The 19,636-nt window shown below is 52.2% G+C and overlaps 2 protein-coding genes and 1 long non-coding RNA gene across 10 annotated transcripts; all 3 read left to right on the top strand.

Moving 5' to 3' along the window:
- The first annotated feature begins 2,047 nt into the window (after positions 1–2,047).
- On the top strand, positions 2,048–9,045 carry LOC128561009 (retinol dehydrogenase 16-like). 5 transcript variants are annotated; one of them, XM_053554745.1, is made up of 5 exons: positions 2,061–2,896; positions 3,226–3,566; positions 5,655–5,913; positions 7,486–7,688; positions 8,227–9,045. In XM_053554745.1, exons 2-5 carry the CDS (start codon positions 3,254–3,256, stop codon positions 8,445–8,447), a joined length of 996 nt encoding a protein of 331 aa, XP_053410720.1. In that variant the 5' UTR covers positions 2,061–2,896; positions 3,226–3,253; the 3' UTR covers positions 8,448–9,045. The 5 variants fall into 5 exon arrangements, 4 of the variants coding, with proteins under 4 accessions (XP_053410722.1, XP_053410720.1, XP_053410718.1 ...); XR_008373193.1 differs by having other exon boundaries at positions 2,052–3,566; positions 7,486–8,058; positions 8,227–8,266; XM_053554743.1 differs by having other exon boundaries at positions 2,062–3,566.
- LOC128561012 (uncharacterized) lies at positions 4,411–5,048 on the top strand. The gene is made up of 3 exons (XR_008373194.1): positions 4,411–4,549; positions 4,716–4,789; positions 4,986–5,048. It is a non-coding gene; the product is annotated as an uncharacterized LOC128561012 (long non-coding RNA).
- A 3,090-nt stretch (positions 9,046–12,135) lies between the features above and the next one.
- On the top strand, positions 12,136–18,113 carry LOC128561008 (retinol dehydrogenase 16-like). 4 transcript variants are annotated; one of them, XM_053554742.1, is made up of 5 exons: positions 12,136–12,213; positions 12,491–12,831; positions 14,849–15,107; positions 16,728–16,891; positions 17,461–18,113. In XM_053554742.1, the coding sequence occupies exons 1-5, from the start codon at positions 12,206–12,208 to the stop codon at positions 17,679–17,681; spliced, it is 993 nt and encodes a 330-aa protein (XP_053410717.1). In that variant the 5' UTR covers positions 12,136–12,205; the 3' UTR covers positions 17,682–18,113. The 4 variants fall into 4 exon arrangements, with proteins under 4 accessions (XP_053410717.1, XP_053410713.1, XP_053410714.1 ...); XM_053554738.1 differs by having other exon boundaries at positions 12,147–12,831; XM_053554739.1 differs by lacking the exon at positions 17,461–18,113 and adding an exon at positions 17,053–17,298 and having other exon boundaries at positions 12,147–12,831.
- Positions 18,114–19,636: the final 1,523 nt, after the last annotated feature.

A 19,636-nucleotide genomic window follows, 5' to 3' on the forward strand; every position in this document is an offset into this window, starting at 1 on the left:
TGCAGCATTGGGCAGGTGCCTTCATGGAGCTCAGGGTGAGAGGGATGACCTGGGGAGGGATTTCCTGTGGGTCAGGGGATTATCCCTGCTCCCTCTCTGCCAATCCTGCAAAAAAGTCAGGACAATGTCTTCCAGTCCAGGGGTGACCATGCACCCTGGAGTCACAGGAGCAACAGAAGGACAGGCAAGGCAGATGATGGCATTGAGGCTGGCAGGGCCCCGACCCCTTCCCCGTGGCAGCTGGAGCCCTCCCGCCCTCACCAGCACCCACCCTGTGGGACTCAGGACCCAGCTTTCAACTACAGTCACTGCAGCTTCCCCTGGTGGCATGTCTCCGGCCTCTGCCCCCAACCTCTACAGACTCCTCCAGTGGCATGGAGTGACAGTCATTTCTGAACCCAGGTTTTTCATTTCCTACTCACCTTTGGGAGCCTGGTGTATGCTGGAAACCTTGCCTCGAGTTTCTCAGGTTTCCTGAGCCCTGGGCTCCCAGTGTTTTCAGTGCCCTGGTGACATTCAGTGTGGACTCAGTGGAGCAGCCTTTGTAGGACGTGACACAGACTCTTGGGCCAAGTTGGTGTGTGCCTGGGATGTACCTTGGTGCACCCCTCATCAGCAAACCAGCCATCTGAGGCCTCCAGACTTTTTAACAGTAATTCCAGCTCTCAAAACTCACTCACAAACACACATACACACACAGATTCCATTCATATGCAATCTCTGGCCTCCAGACTGTTCAACAATCATTGTATCTCTCAATACACAGAGATGTGTGGGCGCGCACACACACACACACACACATAGATGCACATACACCACCACACACACACAGAGAAACAACTGAACTGAAATAAGACACTGTGCTCCCTTGAGAGATACTTGGGTCATTGATCAGGCGGTGTGACCCACCCCGGGAGTCCTCTCCAGGGAGGTAGACAGCTGTGGGCGGTCAAACACCTCCGTATGGGGCTCTACTAGGGTGGGGCTGGAGCTGCAGCAAAGCTCAACCTATCCCCTGGTCATGGAGTGTGACCAAGAGTGCCAGCCTTACCATGAGGGAACAATCAGGGCCATAAATAAAGTTCAAGTAAATTAGTCCACATCCCACCCCTCCCTCTACCCTCAGTAGAATCCACAGCCAGGGAGAAAGGTCCAGTCCTACAGGGATGTGCAGGGACTGGAGTCCAATCCCAGAGTGCCCGGAGCCACAGCAGCAGCCTTGACTCCTTCTCTTTTCTGCCTGCTCCTCTCTGAGGAGCTCAAGGTTACTCAGTCCCCACCAGAAACCGTCTTGTCCTCCAGCTTCCTTATCTCCAACACCTGCCATGCACATGGCCCTTCCCTTCTGTGTCCCCACACCAGGACTAGGAGGGGCTACAGGCCTGCAGGGCTGGAAACAGATCGACCGTGTGTCGGGGTCCCTTTGTGGCTGCCACTTGTCAGGGCCCGGGACTGGCCAGGTCTCTGGCCCCCTGCTTATCTAGCTATGTTCCAGACACTGACCACTATGCTGTTAGCCCGCTCCGGATTGCTCTTAGGTGCCCGAGGGCTATTAGCTTCTGCAGAAGGGGGAGAGAGAGAGAGAGATAGTCTTTGAGGCAGTAAAGCAGCCTTAGAAGAACAGATCTTTAGCAGTCTAAGCAGAGCTTGGTAATCTTCAGCAGAGACGCTGAGTTCTCATGCTTGTTAAGAAAGCTGAATTCCTCCCCTTGCCCTTTTCACCAAGCTGTTCCAGTATGGAGCTATAGGCTGTTACTTCTACCTCTCACTCCTTCTTGCCATAGGCTATACAGGCTGCTACGACCATGAACCCCCACTCCCTGTGTTTTCCAGCTGTGATTTTTCCCTCTGACATCTGCTCCTCCAGGGAAGAGCCACGCTGGATGGAGAAGGGGCGGGTGGGGTGGCCCTGAGAATCAAGAGTGGTCACCAGGAGGCTGAGCTGGGCTCCCCTGGGGGACTGATCCCAGCTGGGATCTTCACAGAGTCTGCAGGACGCTGCCAGAGGGCGCAACCAGCGCACACGGGCTCCAGGGTTTGGCCTTGGAGTCTGAGAAGCTCCTCTCCAGGAGTGATGGCCTTGTCACTGTCACAGGGTGTAATGGTTGGGTCTCCCTGGTCAGTGGACAGACCCTGGAGATGGCATCTCTACACTAAAGGTGGCTCAGAAGGATTTCAGCTGCAGCCCCAGGCACCCGATGAGTGAGTCCCCCCTGCCACTGGCTGCTCCCTGGGGACTTCCTGGGGTTGGGCCCAACTCTGGAGTGCACAGGGAAGCTGCGCCCCTCCCCCCAGACAGTGTCCCACTGCTCTGAAAGCCAGCAGTAGGTGTGAGCACTGGGAAATGCCTCTGAGCATGGTCCCTCACAATTCATGGTGAAGGAAAGAGAACTCCCAGAGAAGATTCAAAGGGTATGATCCCATCGGGGTGGGGGACAGGATGGGGGGCAGGGGGTTATGTGCCCAGCACTCAGAGCCACAAACGGGCCATCTTCAGGAGGGGAAGGTAAACGCTGTGGCACCTGCTTTGTGACAGGCATTCCACTCCTCCCTCCCTGCAACTCTGGAGCTTATGTCCTGTGGGTTCCCAGCCCCATCCCTTTCTCTCCCCTTTCTTGACACTGAGGTCTGACTGCACCTGTGACATCTCATACTCCTCTTTCCTGAGAACTACTCTAGCTGGATGGGACCTGTTGCTGTCCACTCTTGGTGCCTTCTCCTTGAAATCTAGAGAGACTGACCGTGACTTGGTTTCTCATGGACCCTGGGTGCAACTGGATGTAGAAACCCAGGCCCAGAGAAGGCTGGCCACCTAAGGAGTCTTGAGTCCGAGAGCAGCTTCCCAGGATGGTCTTCTCTGCTCAGCCCAGCAGTGTTGGTCACAGGATGTGCAGAGGCAGGTCTCACCCCTGAGTGTAAATGGAGTGGTAAAGTGTCATCGTGTGCAGGCGTGTGCTGGTGTGGACACCTCTGTGTGCACAGCGGTACAGAGAGACATCGGTGGGGCAGGGAAGCATTGCTGAGTAGTGATATTTTCTGCAGGGCAGGACTGGAAGTTTCCACTGGCGGGTGCCAGTGTGTGAAACAGCAGGACAAAGGGCAGGGAAGTGGTGCGGAAAGTGAGGACTCTATGCCAGAGGGCCTGGAGGCTGGTCTCCCAACCCCCACCCTCTGTGTTCTTAAATCCTCCTGTCTGATCACTGCCACACTCTCCTTACACCCCAGCACCTGTGTGTGTGTCCACCCCCAAGCCATGTGGCTGTACCTGGCGGCCCTCGTGGGCCTGTACTACCTGCTGCGCTGGTACCGGGAGAGGCAGGTGGTGAGCCACCTCCGAGACAAGTACGTCTTCATCACGGGCTGCGACTCCGGCTTTGGGAACCTGCTGGCCAGACAGCTGGACACCAGAGGCTTGAGGGTGCTGGCTGGGTGTCTGACGGAGAAGGGGGCCGAGCAGCTGAGGGCCCGCACGTCAGACAGGCTGAAGACAGTGAGCCTGGACGTCACCAAGACAGAGAGTGTCACTGCAGCTGCCCAGTGGGTGAAGGAGTGTGTGGGAGACAGAGGTACCAGCCAGATTCCTCAAGTGTATTTGTTCTTCCCTCTGGGTGAAGGGGACACCTCCTGTTCTCTCTTTGGGGAGATGGCCAGAGTGTTTCCAGGTTGAAGTTCTGCCCATCAGGCCACCACTGGGCTGGGGGTGTGCATGGAGGTGGCCGTGCTGGCGAGGGGCTCATATTCTCAGCCCTTCAGCTTGTTCTTACCAGAGCCCACCCTGGTCCATGGAGTGTTCCTGGTCCAAGCCCCTATTTTCCCAGGACCCAAATTGAGCCCTAGTTTAGAAAGCCCGAGCTAGCAAGGGGCACTCTCTCTTTCACTCTTCTGTTCATAGCTCTACTACATTTTTCTCATCACGGGGAATGAAAAGGACTGATTTCATGTATATATCTAAAAATAAATGTATAATATGATCACTGTGAGAAATACTGAAAAGTATAAGATAGAAGCAAAATTTAATCTTAGAGGACCATCTCGTCTACTCGTAAGGGTGATTTACATGTTGATAGATGGGATTATTTTTTTTACGGTTTATCTCACATTGCATTCCTTCAGAAAAAGATGATCATTTATTTCCAGGTAGTGAAAACGTTTCTGGAAGCGTAATATATGATGCTTCAGGATATTCTTTCCTTGATATGGCATTACTTATTCAAACCACACCCAGTGTTTGGATATTATAATTTTTCCTACCTTTTATTGTTACAAATGGCACCCTGCTAAATGTTTATTGGCCTGCATGACTATGAGTAGGTATGTGACTATGAGTATGAGATTGTATTCTTAGGTAGAAATTAAATATCTTTTTTTTTTTTTTTTTGAGACAGAGTCTCACTTTGTCGCCCTTGGTAGAGTGCTGTAGCCTCATAGCTCAGAACAACCTGCAACTCGTAGCCTCAAGCGATTCTCTTGCCTCAGCCTCCCTGGTAGCTGAGAGTACAGGAGCTCACCATGACCCTGGGTACTTTTTAGAGACACGTTCTGGCTCTTGGTAAGATTGGTCTCAAATCCATGAGTTCAAGAATCCACCCACCTTGGCCTCAAAGGGTGCTACGATTGCAGGTGTGAGCCACCACACCCAACAGAACTGAAATATCTTGACAAAGGAAGGTGTATCTCCATGAGGGCAGGTGAGAGTCTTGGGCCATTTCTTCCAGATCAACTAAAGACACCACCTGCCATGGCTCAGAGGCCCCTCTGTTCCTCCTCCCCAAGGGCTACAGCTTGGAAGGTCTGTTGACTTTGAATCTTTGGTATGGTGTGTCTGCATTTTCCAACAGATTTTCCCAGAGTAGAGTGAACATGGGACTGGAGGGCAAGGAGCAGGGTGGCCTTCTGGTGGGTGGGAGGAGGTGACAAGTTGTGGCAGGGGATGGAGTCTGTGTGCTGGGTGGTGGGGGTGATGAAGCTTTGTCTTCTCCCCAAAGTCTGGCCATTGGAATTCCCAGAACTTCCCGTGTGAATGTTCCTCAGTATTGATTCCGGAAGTTCCAGGGCCAGTGCCCAGAGATCCCAATGCAGACTGTTCTCCAAGTTCTTTCCACAAAGGATTTTAGGTCTGTTCTTCCCAACCGAACCCTACCCAGATTTTAGCCATGTCTGTTTTTCTTTTCTCTTTTTCTCTTCCCCGCCTTCCTTACTCTCTCTGACTCCTCTCTCTTTTCCCACCAATAGACAGATGTTGAGCAGCCACTGTGTGAGCCGTCCAGAAAACCAGGAAATGCAGGTGAATGTGTATGATGTCGCAAGGGGCACAGAAATGAGCGATTAACCAAATACGTGTCATCGTGTTTCCCGACTAATGGAAGCATGGTATTTCTTCCACATCAGGTCCCATGGTGATCAAATGCGGGGTCAATGACTGCTGTCTGCCAGGCTGTGAAGAATGAAGGATGCAGGAAATCATGGGTGCCATCCCCAGTCCCAAGGGGACAGTGTCTAAGCCCGCAGATGCTGTGCTGAGATTTGTTCTCTCCTGCTGCCCCTCCCAGGATGCACTGCAGTGCTCTCACTCAATTAGGATGTGAGCTCGAACCTAAGCTTGTCCAACTACACAGGCTCAACACTGTGCTGCTCTTGTCTCCCTCTGTCCCCAGGACTCTGGGGCCTGGTGAATAACGCTGGCATCTCCCAGTCCGCCAGCCCTAACGAGTGGCTGACGAAGCAGGACTTTGTGACCATATTGGACATGAACCTGCTGGGGGTGATCGAGGTGACTCTGAGCCTGCTGCCCTTAGTGAGGAAAGCCAGGGGCCGCCTGGTCAATGTCTCCAGCGTCATGGGCCGGTTGTCACTTTCTGGTGGTGGCTACTGTATCTCCAAGTACGGCGTCGAGGCCTTCTCAGACTCCCTCAGGTATCACACTGGGCTGGGGCCTGGCCTGGGTCTTGTTCCTGTTCTTCTGTGGGAGCAATTTTCACGAGTTTGATTGAATTACAGCTTTAAAGGCCCCTTGATCAAGATTCTTCTGTCAGGCTCTGTGGCCCGGCACTTCCCTGGATTTAGCCAGCCATGCCTTGGGACCTCCTCTCCACGTTCTGGTAGACAGATGGGTCTGGAGCCTAAGAGCCCATATAACGTGGGTCTGATTCCTTTGAGAAGGGACCATAGACAGGACATTTCTGAAACAGATACGAACAGAGATACTGCAGAGCCCATGCCCATGGCCAATATGACATTGGGCTACACGGGCCCTTGAGGATGGTTTTAGCCTCTGACTCAGTTCCAAGAACAGCAGGGGACAGTAGTGGGAGCATGAAATCAGCATACCTTAGGACAACAGGCTTTGGTCCTTGACCTAGAAACCTGGATATCTGGGAGGCAGAGGGAGAAGAGATACAAACACATCATCACCAACACTTATAGGGGTTGTGACCAAGTAGGACATGCTGACTGGGGGCCCCCCGTATTTGTGGAGCATCTCGGATGTTTGGTGAGAGCTGAGACCTGGAGAGCTGCACCTGGCAGCCTGTGAAAGAGGGTGGGCAGGGTTCCTGCATGAGAGGATGTCATCAACCCAGGCCCACGGTGAGTGGGCACTGACCTCAGTGTGACAGGGTCCTCCTGGGCCAAAGTAAAAGCCCAAGTCTGGCACAGGGAGATGGACAGGTGGATGCAGGTGGGTCGTGGAAGCCTTTGATCCTGCACATGGGCCAGAAATCATGCTCTTGGCTTGAAATCGATGGCAGGGTGTGCTCAGCGTGGCTGGTTGGTCTATTGGTCATCCAAACTCCCTCTGGGTGCAGGAAGCAGAGCGGTGTGTGGGGAGGTGAGACTGAAGGCCGAGGGACGCTCCTCAGAAGACAGCTGCAGTAGCCCTGCTGAGACAGGCCCAGGGAGTTTCCTGGGGCAGGAGCGGGAGGAAGGGTCTGAGGAGCATGGAGGGTATAATGGGGGAATTGTGATGACAGGATGTGACGGGCATAGGGTGTAACCCTGCAGTGGTGCCTTGCAGTGGAATACAGGGGCTTCCTGGGTGATGTGTAAAATATGTCAACCCTTCACACAGGCAAAGATAATCTTTTTTTTTCTGGGAAAGATGATCATTCCCTTGCCCAGGCTAGAAGGCCTTAGCATCATCCTAGCTCACAATAATCTCAAACTACAGAGTTCAAATGATCTCCCTTGCCTGAGCCTCTCAGTAGCTAGAACTACAGGTCCCCACCACAACACCTCCCCAAACTTCCTGTTTTAGTACAGATGTGGGGGGAGGGGGCATCTCGCATTTATTCAGGCTGGTCTTGAACTCCTGACCTCAAGGGATCCTTCTGTCTGTCTCTCCTTTCAGAGTGCTAAGATTATAGATTGAGCATCCATGCCCTGGCCATGGTCTTAAATTTCGCCACTGCCAGGATTTCTGACTTATCCCAACACCATCTTGACTTGGCTTGTTAGTGGGTTTGTTTGTTTCTCTGTTTTGCTTCCCAGACCTCTGAAGTCCCGGCCCTCAGCATGTCTGTCTTGCAGGCGGGAGCTTGCCCACTTTGGGGTGAAAGTGGCTGTGATCGAGCCCGGTTACTTTAAGACAGGCATGACTAATACTGAGAGAGTTCTGCAGATGGCCCAGAAGAATTGGGATAAGGCCAGCCCCGAGATCAAGGAGATCTATGGCCAGAAGATTCTGGCATCCTGTGAGTGAGCTGTGGACACTGAACAGAGAAGTGAATCCTCATTAGTGCCCAACACCATGAGAGTGAGAGAAGCTTCCCAGAAAGTGAGGTGCTTTAGCCCACCCCCATGGTCCCTTGTGGTCAGCAGGTCACCTAGAGAAAGACTGCTGTCTTCCTGGAATGGGGACCACGGCAGACGGTCCCCAGACTTATTGTTATGAAGAGGAAACTAAAGTCAGAGAGAGAAGAGACCGTGGGCCTTTGGCCAGCCGGGTAGAGATGGCTGGTGTCCCTGCACTGAGGCTCTGTTGGCAGAGAACTTCTACTTGTCCCATCCCAGTATGCCCTGCCAGGGAGGAGAGGAGACTGGTGTGCAGCAGCTGCTCCTGGGGTGAGAGTGGGCCTTTCCCTGGGGATTGTGGATCCAGTAGATTTGGGGCACGTCACTGAGGGGCCTGGGCATTCTTGGAGAGTTTCCTTCTAAGGTAGAGCTGTGAATGGTGTGAATGGGAGGGAGGGACCTGCCAGCACACTGAGGCTCTTTTCTCATCCTGAACAGACCTCAGAATAATATCTGAAAAACATATGGCCAGATGCAACCTGAATCTGTCTGAGGTGACGGGCTGCATGGAGCATGCGCTGACCGCCTGCCACCCCCGTACCCGGTACTCAGCTGGCTGGGACGTCAAGCTTTTCTACCTCCCCCTGAGCTACATGCCCACCTTCCTGGTGGATGCCATGGTCACCTGGAGCCTCCCAAGGCCAGAGAAGGCCCCGTGAAACTGCGCCCGGGACACCTGTTTTAGTCGGCTTGGACACTATGTGGGGTGATGTGTCTTCAGGAGAGAAATACAGTGGAGGAGGACAGCTCTCATGTCAGCTGGTCTCCGGTCCTACCTCCTTCCTCACCTCTGGCCATGACTGTCCTGGGATACGATTCAGAGCTCCAGAGATAGTGTGAGAAGGTGCCAAGTCAGGCAGCTGAGAAAGGGGCACCAACGGCCCTCCTAGGGGTGCTGTTGCCCTGTGTGGCCAATCAAGATTTGAGGTCTCCTGGGAAAATGGTGGGGTGACAACTGGAGAGAGGGAGAGCAGGGGAACAGAGCCTCAGCCCCCACCTTCTCAGCCTCCTGCCCACCTCCTCACCTGTGCATTGGCCAGGCCAGTGGACTCCCTCCCACAGGATGGAATTGGCCTGAAGGTGCTGAGGGGCCTCCCCTCCCCTCCAGATACCTGTGCCCTTAGGGTGGGGATGGGGAGGGAAACCCTTAACTTGGCTCAGCAGACCTCAGGTGTCAACTTAGCAGGCATTAGCTGGAGGGTGGTCTCATAGGGATATTTGCAGAGGACACATAAACCACTATTTTCCTTGACTTCACACCATGATTTCCTTTGTGATTTTTTTCCTAGAAGATGTTGATAAGTTCAGCCATTCCCAGGGATTCTCAAATTTGCAAAGCTACCCTTGGATTTTAGACAAATGTGACAGAAATCTCCCGCTGTGCCTGTGTTTCCTCATGCAGCTGAGCCCACAGGATTCATTCTGCAGAGAGCTAAAGTCCTTGTTGGTCTCCAGGACGACAAGGTTCTGACAAGAAGAACGGACTAACAGGGCCCTCCTGATTCAGTGATTCTCTGTAAAGGAGTGTGGGGTCCCAAAAGGGGAGTCTGACTTCAGAGGCCAGAAAGGGAGAAGGAGAGGATTAGAGACTCACAAACTGCAAGAAGGAATCTTCCAGGGCCCCTGGGAGGGAGAAATGAAGCGAGTCACACAAATTGGTGCAATACTTGTACCCTTTTATGTCTTGAACATGCTCTTTCTGAGGTTTGGGATGGCCTCAGGAACAGTAGCGTGCGGACCTATGGCAGCAAGAGGCAGGTGCCTTCATGCAGCTCAGAGATTCCAGGGATAACCCGGACTGGAATTTAGAGTGGGCCATGGGATGATCCCTGCTCCCTCTGTGACCTTCTTGCCATAGAAGCCAGAGGCAATGATTTCCTGTCTAGACGTTACAAAGTACCCCGGAGTCACAGGAACAACAGGACAGACAAGTGAGAGGATGGCAATGAGGCCTGGCAGGGCCCAGATCCCTTTTCTCGGAAAGCTGAAGCCTTCCTGCCTTTACCAGCATCCGGCCTGTGGTCCTCAGGGAGCAGCTTTCATCTACAGTTACTGCACTTCCCTCTGGTGGCATCTCTCCGGCCACGAACAGTGGCATAGAGGGGCAGTCACTTCTGTACCCCGGTCTTCCATTTCCTGCTCACATTGGGAGTTTGCTATGTGCTGAAGAAACCTTCTCTGGGGTCCCTCAGGCTTCCTGAGCCCTGGGCTCCCTGTGTCTTAAGTGCCCTGGTGATGTTCAGTGTGGAGCAGCCTTTGTAGGAGGTGACACAGACTTCTGGGCTACGTTCAGTGTGTGCCTGGGATGTTCCCCCAGGGTTCTTGGTTTTCATCCCTGCTCATATAGAAATCGAGGATATGGAGGTTTCCGGGAACCTTGTGATTTTGAACAAATCAGTGTCAGTAGTGAAAAGAGAAAATGAGCTGAGATTCCTGGAAATCATGACATCAGCATTGGTGTCAGGCATGTAAATGCTGAGGATATGAAGATGGCCAGGAAGGGTCCTCCAGGAGCTCCAAGGCCCCGAGCGCTGTAGGGTCAGGCCATGGACTGTCCATGCATGGTGCCCCCTGAACAGCAAACCAGCAGTTCCATATGCAATCTGAGGACTCCAGACTTTAAAAACTAATTCCATCTTTCAAAACACAGAGATATGCAGGCAGACTCACACATACACATACACGCACACATAACACTACACGGAAACAAAGTGAACTCAAATAAGAGACAGTGGACTCTTGGGAGCTCCCTGGGTAGCTGCTCAGGAGGCGTGACCCACCCACGGGAGTCTTCTCCAGGGAGGCAGAGAGCTGTGGGGGTGCAAATCCCTGCCACTTTCTTGGGGCCCCATGGGGTGAGGTTGGAGTTATAGCCAGACTATACTTATGGCCCAAGTCATGGACTGTGACCAAGGCTGTCAACTTTGCCATGAGGGAAAAATCAGGGCCACCATTAAAGTCCAAAGTAAACCAGTCCACATCCTACCCTACCCTCCTCTCCTCTGCAGAACCCCCAGCCAGGGAGCCAGGTCCAGGCCCCTGGGGCTTGCAGGGACTGCAGCCCAATCCTTGAGTCCCTAGAGCCGCAGAAACAGGCTTCACTCCTTCCCTTTGCTGCCTCGTCCACTCTGAAGGGCTCAGGGTTACTCAGTCACCACCAGTAAATGTCTTCCCCTCTAAAATCTTGTTCTCTGAAACCTGCCAAGCACTTTCCCCTTCCTTTCTGTATCCTCACCCCAGGGCCAGAATGGGCTTATAGGCCTGCAGGGCTAGAAACAGGTTAACCACGAGGCCCCACTTCCTGTGTTTTCCAGCTGTACGTTTTCCTTTCCTACACCTGCTCCTCCTGGGAAGACCCATGCTGGACATGGGTGGGGTGGCCTGGAGAATGAAGAGTGGTCACCAGGAGGCTGAGCTGTGCTCTCCTGGGGGACTGATCCCAGCAGGGATCTGCAGGGATTTGCACAGAGTCTGCAGGGCACCACCAGAGGGTGCAAGTCCACCAGCGCCCACAGGCTCCATGGTTAAGGCTTGGAATCTGACAAGTTCCTCTGCGGGAGTGGTGGCCTTGTCACCGTCACAGGGTGTAATGGTTAGGTCTCCCTGGTCAGCGGACAGACCCTGGAGAAGGTGTCTTTACACCAAAGGTGGCTCCAAAGGATTTCAGATTCTGTTCCAGACTCCCGGTGAGGGAGTTCCCCTCCCTCTGGCTGCTCCCCAGGAAGTTCCTGGGATTCTGGCCAACTCTGCTGCCTCTCCAACACAGGGTCCCACTGCTCCAAGGCTGAGCAAGGGTGAGCAGTAGGTGTGAGCACTGGGAAATGCCTCTGAGCATGGTCCCTCACAATTCATGGTGAAGGAAAGGGAATTCCCAGTGAAATTATAGGAGATGCGATCCCGCAGGGGAGGGCGCAAGCTGCAGTGCACAGCGCCATGTGCCCAGCACCCAGGATCATGAAAAGGCCACCTTCAGGAGGGGAAGGTAAACACTGTGACACCTGCTTTGTGACAGGCATTCCACTCCTCCCTCCCTGCAACTCTGGGGCTTGTGTCCTGTGGGTTCCCAGCCCCATCCCTTTCTCTCCCCTTTCTTGACACTGAGGTCTGACTGCACCTGTGACATCTCATACTCCTCTTTCCTGAGAACTACTCTAGCTGGATGGGACCTGTTGCTGTCCACTCTTGGTGCCTTCTCCTTGAAATCTAGAGAGACTGACCGTGACTTGATTTCTCAGGGACCCTGGGTGCCGACTAGATGTGGAAACCCAGGCCCAGAGACAGCTGGCCACCAAAGGAGTCTTGAGTCCAACAGCAGCTTCCCAGGACGGTCTTCTCTGCTCAGCCCTGCAGTGTTGGTCATGGAATGTGCAGAGGCAGGTCTCACCCCTGAGTGTAGATGGAGTGGTAAAGTGTCATCATGTGCAGGTGTGTGCTGGTGTGGACACCTGTGCGGGCACAGCGGGGCAGAGAGACATCGGTGGGGCAGGGAAGCATTGCTGAGTAGTGATGTTTTCTATAGGGCAGGACTAGATGTTTCCATGGGCGGGTGCCAGTGTGTGAAACAGCAGGACAAAGGGCAGGGAGGTGTGGCGGAAAGTGAGGACTTCATGCCAGAGAGCCTGGAGGCTGGTCTCCCAGCCCCCATCCGCTGTGTTCTTAAGTCCTCCTATCTGATCACTGCCACACTCTCCTTACACTCTAGTGCGTGTGTGTGTGTCCACCCCCAAGCCATGTGGCTGTACCTGGCGGCCCTCGTGGGCCTGTACTACCTGCTGCGCTGGTACCGGGAGAGGCAGGTGGTGAGCCACCTCCGAGACAAGTACGTCTTCATCACGGGCTGCGGCTCAGGCTTCGGGAACCTGCTGGCCAGACAGCTAGACACCAGAGGCTTCCGGGTGCTGGCCGCGTGCAGGACAGAGGAGGCAGCCGAGCAGCTGAAGGCCCAGACATCACACAGGCTGGAGACGGTGACTCTGGACGTCACTAAGACGGAGAACATTGCTGCAGTAACCCAGTGGGTGAAGGAGCGTGTAGGGGATGGAGGTACCTCCCAGACTCCTGTTTCTGTTTTTTTCTTTCTGACTCTGTGTTGGGGAAAGTTTGTCTGTTAAATGGGAAGATTCCCAGTATGTTTGTATTTTCAAGGACTTGAGCTTTACAGTTTCCAGACCATCAGTCCTAGAGCGACTGTGCCTGCACCCCAGGGTCAGGTCAACCCTCCACAGGAAGGCTGGGCCCTGGAGGGTTGCCACGAACACCAGGGCCCGGGCCTGGCAAGATTCAGCTTCAACATCGCAGCATTTTCTTATGGGTTCCTTCACATTAATCTCCTGACCCCCACCCAAAGTCTGTAAGATTACCTGTCCTCACTTCACTCACGGGGACACTGAGGCTTGGAGCCCTAAAGGGACTTCATACCAAATACTGAGTAAGAAATCCTCTTCTTTCTACTATATTATGCTGCTTTGTTCTCATTATAAACATAGAACGTGATCATTGAGGAAAACACAGAAGAGGCTTATGGTAAAACAACGTTCTCCCTCGGCCCATCCTCCAGAGTTCATTGCTGTCTACATTACGAACTCTGGGATCAGCTTTACGTGATCAAGTCTATTCCAAAACGTAATATTCAATGTCTATACGTTTGCGTTGAGAGAATGTAATTTATTTAAGCAGTCTATATTGTCAGATGCTGAAGTTTGATTCCTACATTTTCTGGCACAAATAACATCTCTTTAAAAATTCAGTAAGAAGGTTTGTTCACATGCTTAGTAATGTTATTCACATAAAGTAAAATAACTGGATCGAAGACTACAAATTTCTATAAAGCCAAGAAAAATTTCAGGGGGAGGGGAGACTAATATTGCAAAGCCTGATTCATGTTCTGATATTCCTGCTGACCTTGGGTCTGTAGTTGCAAAACTCAACTATTTCAAATCCTTCATGATGTGGGTGGGTTTTTTTTTTTTTTAAAGGGGAAGAGTCTCACTCTTTTGCCATTGATAGAGTGCTATGATGTCATCATGGCTTACAGCAACCTCACACTCTTGGGATCACGTGATCCACCAGCCTCAGCCTCCCCAGTAGCTGGGACAATAGGCAACTGACATGACACCCAGCTAGTATTTCTATTTTTAGCACAGATCAGGTCTGACTCTTGCTCAGGCTGGTTTCAAACTCCAGAGCTCAGGTGATCCACTCACCTCAGTCTCCCAGAGTGCTAGGATTACAAGCATGAGCCATTGTGCCTGGCCTTGATGTTGTGTTTTTTCCCTCTATATATTTCAGAGACTGTTCCTGAGAGCTAAGTGCCCTGAGAACCGGCCAGGTTAGGTTAAGGGTGAACTCTGCAGAGGCTGGAAGGAGAGGTTGACACTTCCCAGGGGCAAGGGTGCAGTCTGGACACTGGTGTGGCATGAGGACTCCTACCATCTGTCCCGAGTTTCCACTCCATGGTGGACTTAGGATTCTCAGGCAGAGAGGGTGAATGTTGCCTCCTGAGGAAATACTGCCTTGGAATGTGTACGGGTTGTGTCACAGCTTGTCCCGTGATGTCCAAAGTAGCCCTGTTCACTAGGTTACCCCACTCTTAGGATTTTGAGTGTGCCTTTCCCAACCTGGACATAAAAAACCATTATTCATGTTTTTTCCCCTTTCTTCTTGCTTTTTCCTTTCTCCTCTCTGCACTTCCCTTCGGCTCTTTCCCCCGTTCCCCTTTTACTGTCTCTGTCTCTCTCCCACCATGAGATATTGTTGAGCGCTCACTCTATTTTCTCAAACTCTGCCCATGCACTTGACAAGGCTGGCTCTGTTGCACGTTGGGCACCAGGCACTGGAGCAGAGATGACAAGGACCCTCCCTAACCTCAGCAGCTTGAAGAACATGCAAACCCGAACAACCCCCAGAGCCACCACGTGCGTATTTCCTCTCCTCCACTCTTTTCCCTTGTGCCGTGTAGCACACTCCTCCTGACTCCACACATAAATTGCACTGGAATGGGAGTTAAACTAAACTGCACAGGCTCAACACAGTGCTGCTCTCATCTTCCCTGTGTCCTCAGGACTCTGGGGCCTGGTGAATAACGCTGGCACCGCCTGGCCCACAGCCCCCAACCAGTGGCTGACGAAGCAGGACTTTGTGACAGTACTGAACGTGAACCTGCTGGGGATGATCGAGGTGACTCTGAGCCTGCTGCCCTTAGTGAGGAAGGCCAGGGGCCGCGTGGTCAATGTCTCCAGCATGCTGGGCCGGGTGTCACTTTTTGGAGGTGGCTATTGCATCTCCAAGTATGGTGTTGAGGCCTTCTCGGACTCCCTCAGGTATCACACTGGGCTGGGGCTTGGCCTGCGTCTTGTTCTTTTTCTTCTGTGGTAGAATTTTTCAGGAGTTTGATTGAATTACAGCCTTAGAGGCTCCTGTTCAAGGAGTTCCTCTGTCGCGCCTTGTGGCCGGGCACTTCCCTGGATTTAGCCAGACTTCCCTTCAGGCCTCATCTCCGTGTTCTGGTAGACAGAGGATCTCTAGGCCTCAGAACTGGTGTAACATGGTTCTGAGCCTTCTGAGAAAGTCCTGTTCACAGGACACGTCTGAAGCAGATAGGACCAGGGATGATTTGGGTGCAGAGTCCATGTCCGTGGCCACTGCACTATTTGGATGGACTGAGCACTTGAGGGTGGGTGCAGCCTCTGCCTCAGTGCCACAGACAGAAAGGGAAGGTAGTGAGAGTGGGGGATCAGCACACCCTGGGACAGGTTTTGGTCCTTCACCTAGTAACCTGGATAATGGGAGACCGAGGCACAAGAGATATAAAACATCATCGCCAACCCTTATAGGGGTTGTGACCAAATCAGCCATGCTGGCCTTGGCACCCTCACCCCTGATTTGCGAGGGTCGCGAATGTGTGGGGAGAGCTGAGACCTGGAGAGCTGCACCTGGCAACCCGTGAAGGAGGGTGGGCAGGGCTCCTGCATGAGAGGATGTCATTAGCCTAGACCCATGGTGAGTGGGCAATGACTCTTGTGTGGCAGGGTCCTCCTGGCCCAAACAGCAAGGCCAGGCCTGTTGTGGGGAGTTGGACAGGTGACAGTGGTGGGCCATGGGCTATGGAGGTTTTTGACTCTGCCCACGTGCCAGACTTTGTGCTGTTATCAGTGAAACCCACGGCAGCTCAGGGCGGCTGCTTGTCTCTCGGGCATCCAGATGCTCTCTGGGTGCAGTGAGTAGAACAGTGTGTGGAAAGGCAGGACTGAAGGCCAAGAGAATTTCCTGGGGTGGGAGTGGGAGGAAGGAGTTTGAGAAGCTCAGAGAGTGCAATGGGACAGTCATGACGCTGATGGGATGTGGGGTCACAGGGGGTAGCGCTGCAGTCGTGCCCTACACCTGCATCCAGGGGGTTCAGGGCGGGTAGTCCTGGTCTGTAAAATACGTCAACCCTCTACACCACCAATCCCATCCTCATAAGTCTTTTTGTTTTTGTTTTTGATTCTGTTTTTGTTGGAGACAGAGTCTTCTCTATTTCCCAGGCTAGAGTGCCAAGGTGTCAGCCTAGCTCACAGCAACCTCAAACTGCTGGGTTCTAGGATCTTTCTTGCCTTAGCCTCTACAGTAGCTGGGACTGCAGGCACCTGCCCCAACACCAAGTTTATAGTTCTATTTGCAGTACAGCCCAGGTCTCCCTCTTGCTCAGGCTGGTGTTAAACTCCCGTTCTCAAGGGATCCTCTTGTCTCCCCCTCCAGAGTCCTAGGATTACAGGTGTGTGCCGCCGTCCAATGGCCATCCTCATAAATATTGCCCACTGGCTGCTGTATGTGCCAACTTGCCAGGATTTCTGGCTTATCCCACCACCATCTTGACTTGGCTTCTTACTGGGTTTGTTCATTTTCTGTGTTTTGCTTCCCAGACCTCTGAAGTCCTGGCCCTCAGCATGTCTGTCTTACAGGAGGGAGCTCGCCCACTTTGGGGTGAAGGTGGTTGTGATCGAGCCTGGTTACTTCGAGACAAACATGACCAACAGTAAAAGATTTACGCAGATGACCCAGAAGATTTGGGACCACGCCAGCCCTGAGATCAAGGAGATCTATGGCCAAGAGTTTCTGGCATCCTGTAAGTGAGCTGTGGACACTGAGCAGAGAAGTGAGCCTCATTAGAGTCCTGGGTCCAACATCATTAGTCCCCCAATATTCAGGGGAACAGAAGGAAGTTGACCCCTCAACCCCGACAAAGTGAGGTGCTTTAGTCCCATTCCAAAGGTGCCTTGTGTTCAGCAGGTCACCTGGAGAAAGACTGCAGTCTTACTGGAATGGTGGCCACTGTCTGCTCTGGTCGCCTCATTATTATGAAGAGGAAACTAAAGTCAGAGAGAGAAGAGACCCTGGGCCTGTGGCCAGCCGGATAGAGATGGCTCGTGTCCCTGTGCTGAGTCTCTTTTGGCAAAGACCTTCTACTTGTGTGGTCCCGGTATCTCCTGCCAGGGAGGAGAGGAGGCTTGGTGTGCAGCCGCTGCTCCTGGGGCAAGAGTGGGCCACGCCCTGGGAATGGTGAATTGAGTAGAATTGGGGAACATCACTGTAGGCCGGGCATTCTTAGAAAGATTCCTCCTAAGGTAGAGGTTTGAATGGTGTGAATGGGAGGGATGTGCCAGCACATTAAAGGTCCTTTCTCATCCTTAACAGACCTCAAACTATTATCTGCAAAAGGTAGGACCACAGGCAACCTGAATCTGTCTGCGGTGACGGACTGCATGGAGCATGCGCTGACCGCCTGCCACCCCCGCACCCGGTACTCAGCTGGCTGGGACGCCAAGCTTCTCTACCTCCCCCTGAGCTACATGCCCACCTTCCTGAGAGATGCCATTGTCACCTGGGGCCTCCCAAGGCCAGAAAAAGCCCTGTGAAGCCACGTCTGGGTGTGGAGAGCAGGCTTTGAGGCAGTGGGGCCCCTACAACCTGGGGAACATTCAGAGAATGACCCCCCACCTGCCTCTCCTCCTTCCCCTAAACAACAATATTCTTTTCTGCTGGAAGTCATGAAGCACATTATTTGTCTAGTTAATCTTTAGGAGCTATGCAGAAATTCTTATGATCTTTCCATTTTTACCTTTTAACATATGTTAACAAAGTTAGGGAGAAACTATTAATAGGAAGATTTGTTTTTGAGAAAAGTTACTTACATTTTCCAATAATAGTATAAAACCAAAAATATGTCTTTTGTCTATGCTACTTCCCCCTAAACAACCCTGCTGAGATACTAGAAAATAAAGCTGATTTTGTGTTTTGGTGCCGGCCGCAGTCACCAGCTGCATCAGAACTCCCGAACACATCTTTCATATCATGTGTCTTATCTTGTGTTTTATTTTCTCAATCCCCACAGATTCCACTCTGGTTCATTCTCCTCTCCACAGGCACATGAAACCTGGGGTGCTTGTTTGGTTGGGGTTGGACACTATGTGGGGTGATGTGTCCTCGGGAGAGAAATACAGTGGAGGAGGACAGCTCTCATGTCAGCTGGTCTCCTGTCCTACCTCCTTCCTCACCTCTGGCCATGACTATTGGGACAGATCTCATGTCAGCTGGTTTGACATGACAGCTGTCAGACCACTATTTTCTTTGAAAACCACTATTTTCTTTTCCTACCTCCTTCCTCGCCTCTGGCTATGACTGTCCTGGGATACCATTCATGGCTCTAGAGATGGTGTGAGAAGGTTTCAAGTCAGGCAGCTAAGGAACAAGCACCCAACGGCCTTCCTGGGTGTGTTGTTGCCCTGCGTGACCAATTAAGATTTGAGGTCTCCTGGAAAAATGGTGAGGTGACAACTGGGGAGGGGGAGAGCAGGTGGACAGAGCCTCAGCCCACACCTTCTCAGCCTCTTGCCCACCTCCTCAGGCTGGGCATTAACCTGGCCAGTGGACGCCCTCCCACAGGATGGAATTGGCCTGAAGGTGCTGAGACCACCCTCCCCTCATGATACCTGTGCCTTTGGGATGGAGATGGGGAGGGAAACCATTGACTTGGCTCGTCAGACCTCAGTTGTCAACTTCGCAGGCATTAGCTGGAGGGTGGTCTCAATAGGGATATTTGCAGAGGACACATAAACCGCTATTTTCTTTGACTTGAAACCATGGATTTCCTTTGATGATTTCTTCCTAGAAGACATTGATTCCCAGGGATTTTCAGATTTGCAAAGCCACCCTTGGATTTTAGACAAATGAGATAGAAATCTCCCACTGAGCCCGTGTTCCTCATCTAGCTCGACCCCCAGGATTCACTACTCAGAGAGCTAAGTCACTCTTGATTTCTAGGACGACAAGGTTCAGGCAAGAAGAAGGGACTGGAAAGGGGCCCCCCTGATTCAGTGATTCTCTGTAAAGGAGTGTGGGGTCCCGAAAGGGCAGTCTGACTTCAGAGGCCAGAAAGGGGGACGGACAGAACTGGGGACTCACAAACTCCAAGAAGGAATCTTACAGGGCCCCTGGGAGGGAGAAATGAAGTAAGTTACACAAGCTAGGTGCAATAGCTTGTACCCTTTTATGTGTCCTGAACGTGCTTTTTCTGAGGTTTGGAGTGGCATCAGGGAGAGTGAAATCCAATTGTTCCCAGACCAAGACTTCTGTCTGCCTGCCACTCAAGTGGATGAGAGATCAACAGTTTTATTTTTATTTACAGAAAAGCCAGCAATTCTGCAGAACTACCAATATATCTCCTCAAAGAACTGTTTTGTCCTCTCTTTCCCTTTGTTACTTTTCATTTTGATAGTACAAGTAAACATCAGTTGTGTTATTATCTATTATAAAATAAGTCAAACAGATTTCTCTTCATAGGTTACAAAGTTAATCAGTATCTTCTTACTTT

The sequence above is a fragment of the Nycticebus coucang genome, chromosome 12 (genome assembly GCF_027406575.1).
Source record: "Nycticebus coucang isolate mNycCou1 chromosome 12, mNycCou1.pri, whole genome shotgun sequence".
NCBI classification, from domain to species: Eukaryota; Metazoa; Chordata; class Mammalia; order Primates; family Lorisidae; genus Nycticebus; species Nycticebus coucang.

Coding starts and splice junctions, on each gene's coding strand:
- LOC128561008 (XM_053554738.1), top strand. CDS start 12,147: ATGGAATGTGCAGAGGCAGGTCTCACCCCTGAGTGTAGATGGAGTGGT. Junction 15,108..16,727: donor GCCTTCTCGGACTCCCTCAG/GTATCACACTGG, acceptor TCTGTCTTACAG/GAGGGAGCTCGCCCACTTTG. Junction 16,892..17,460: donor CCAAGAGTTTCTGGCATCCT/GTAAGTGAGCTG, acceptor CATCCTTAACAG/ACCTCAAACTATTATCTGCA.
- LOC128561009 (XM_053554743.1), top strand. CDS start 3,131: ATGCCAGAGGGCCTGGAGGCTGGTCTCCCAACCCCCACCCTCTGTGTT. Junction 3,567..5,654: donor GGAGTGTGTGGGAGACAGAG/GTACCAGCCAGA, acceptor CTCTGTCCCCAG/GACTCTGGGGCCTGGTGAAT. Junction 7,689..8,226: donor CCAGAAGATTCTGGCATCCT/GTGAGTGAGCTG, acceptor CATCCTGAACAG/ACCTCAGAATAATATCTGAA.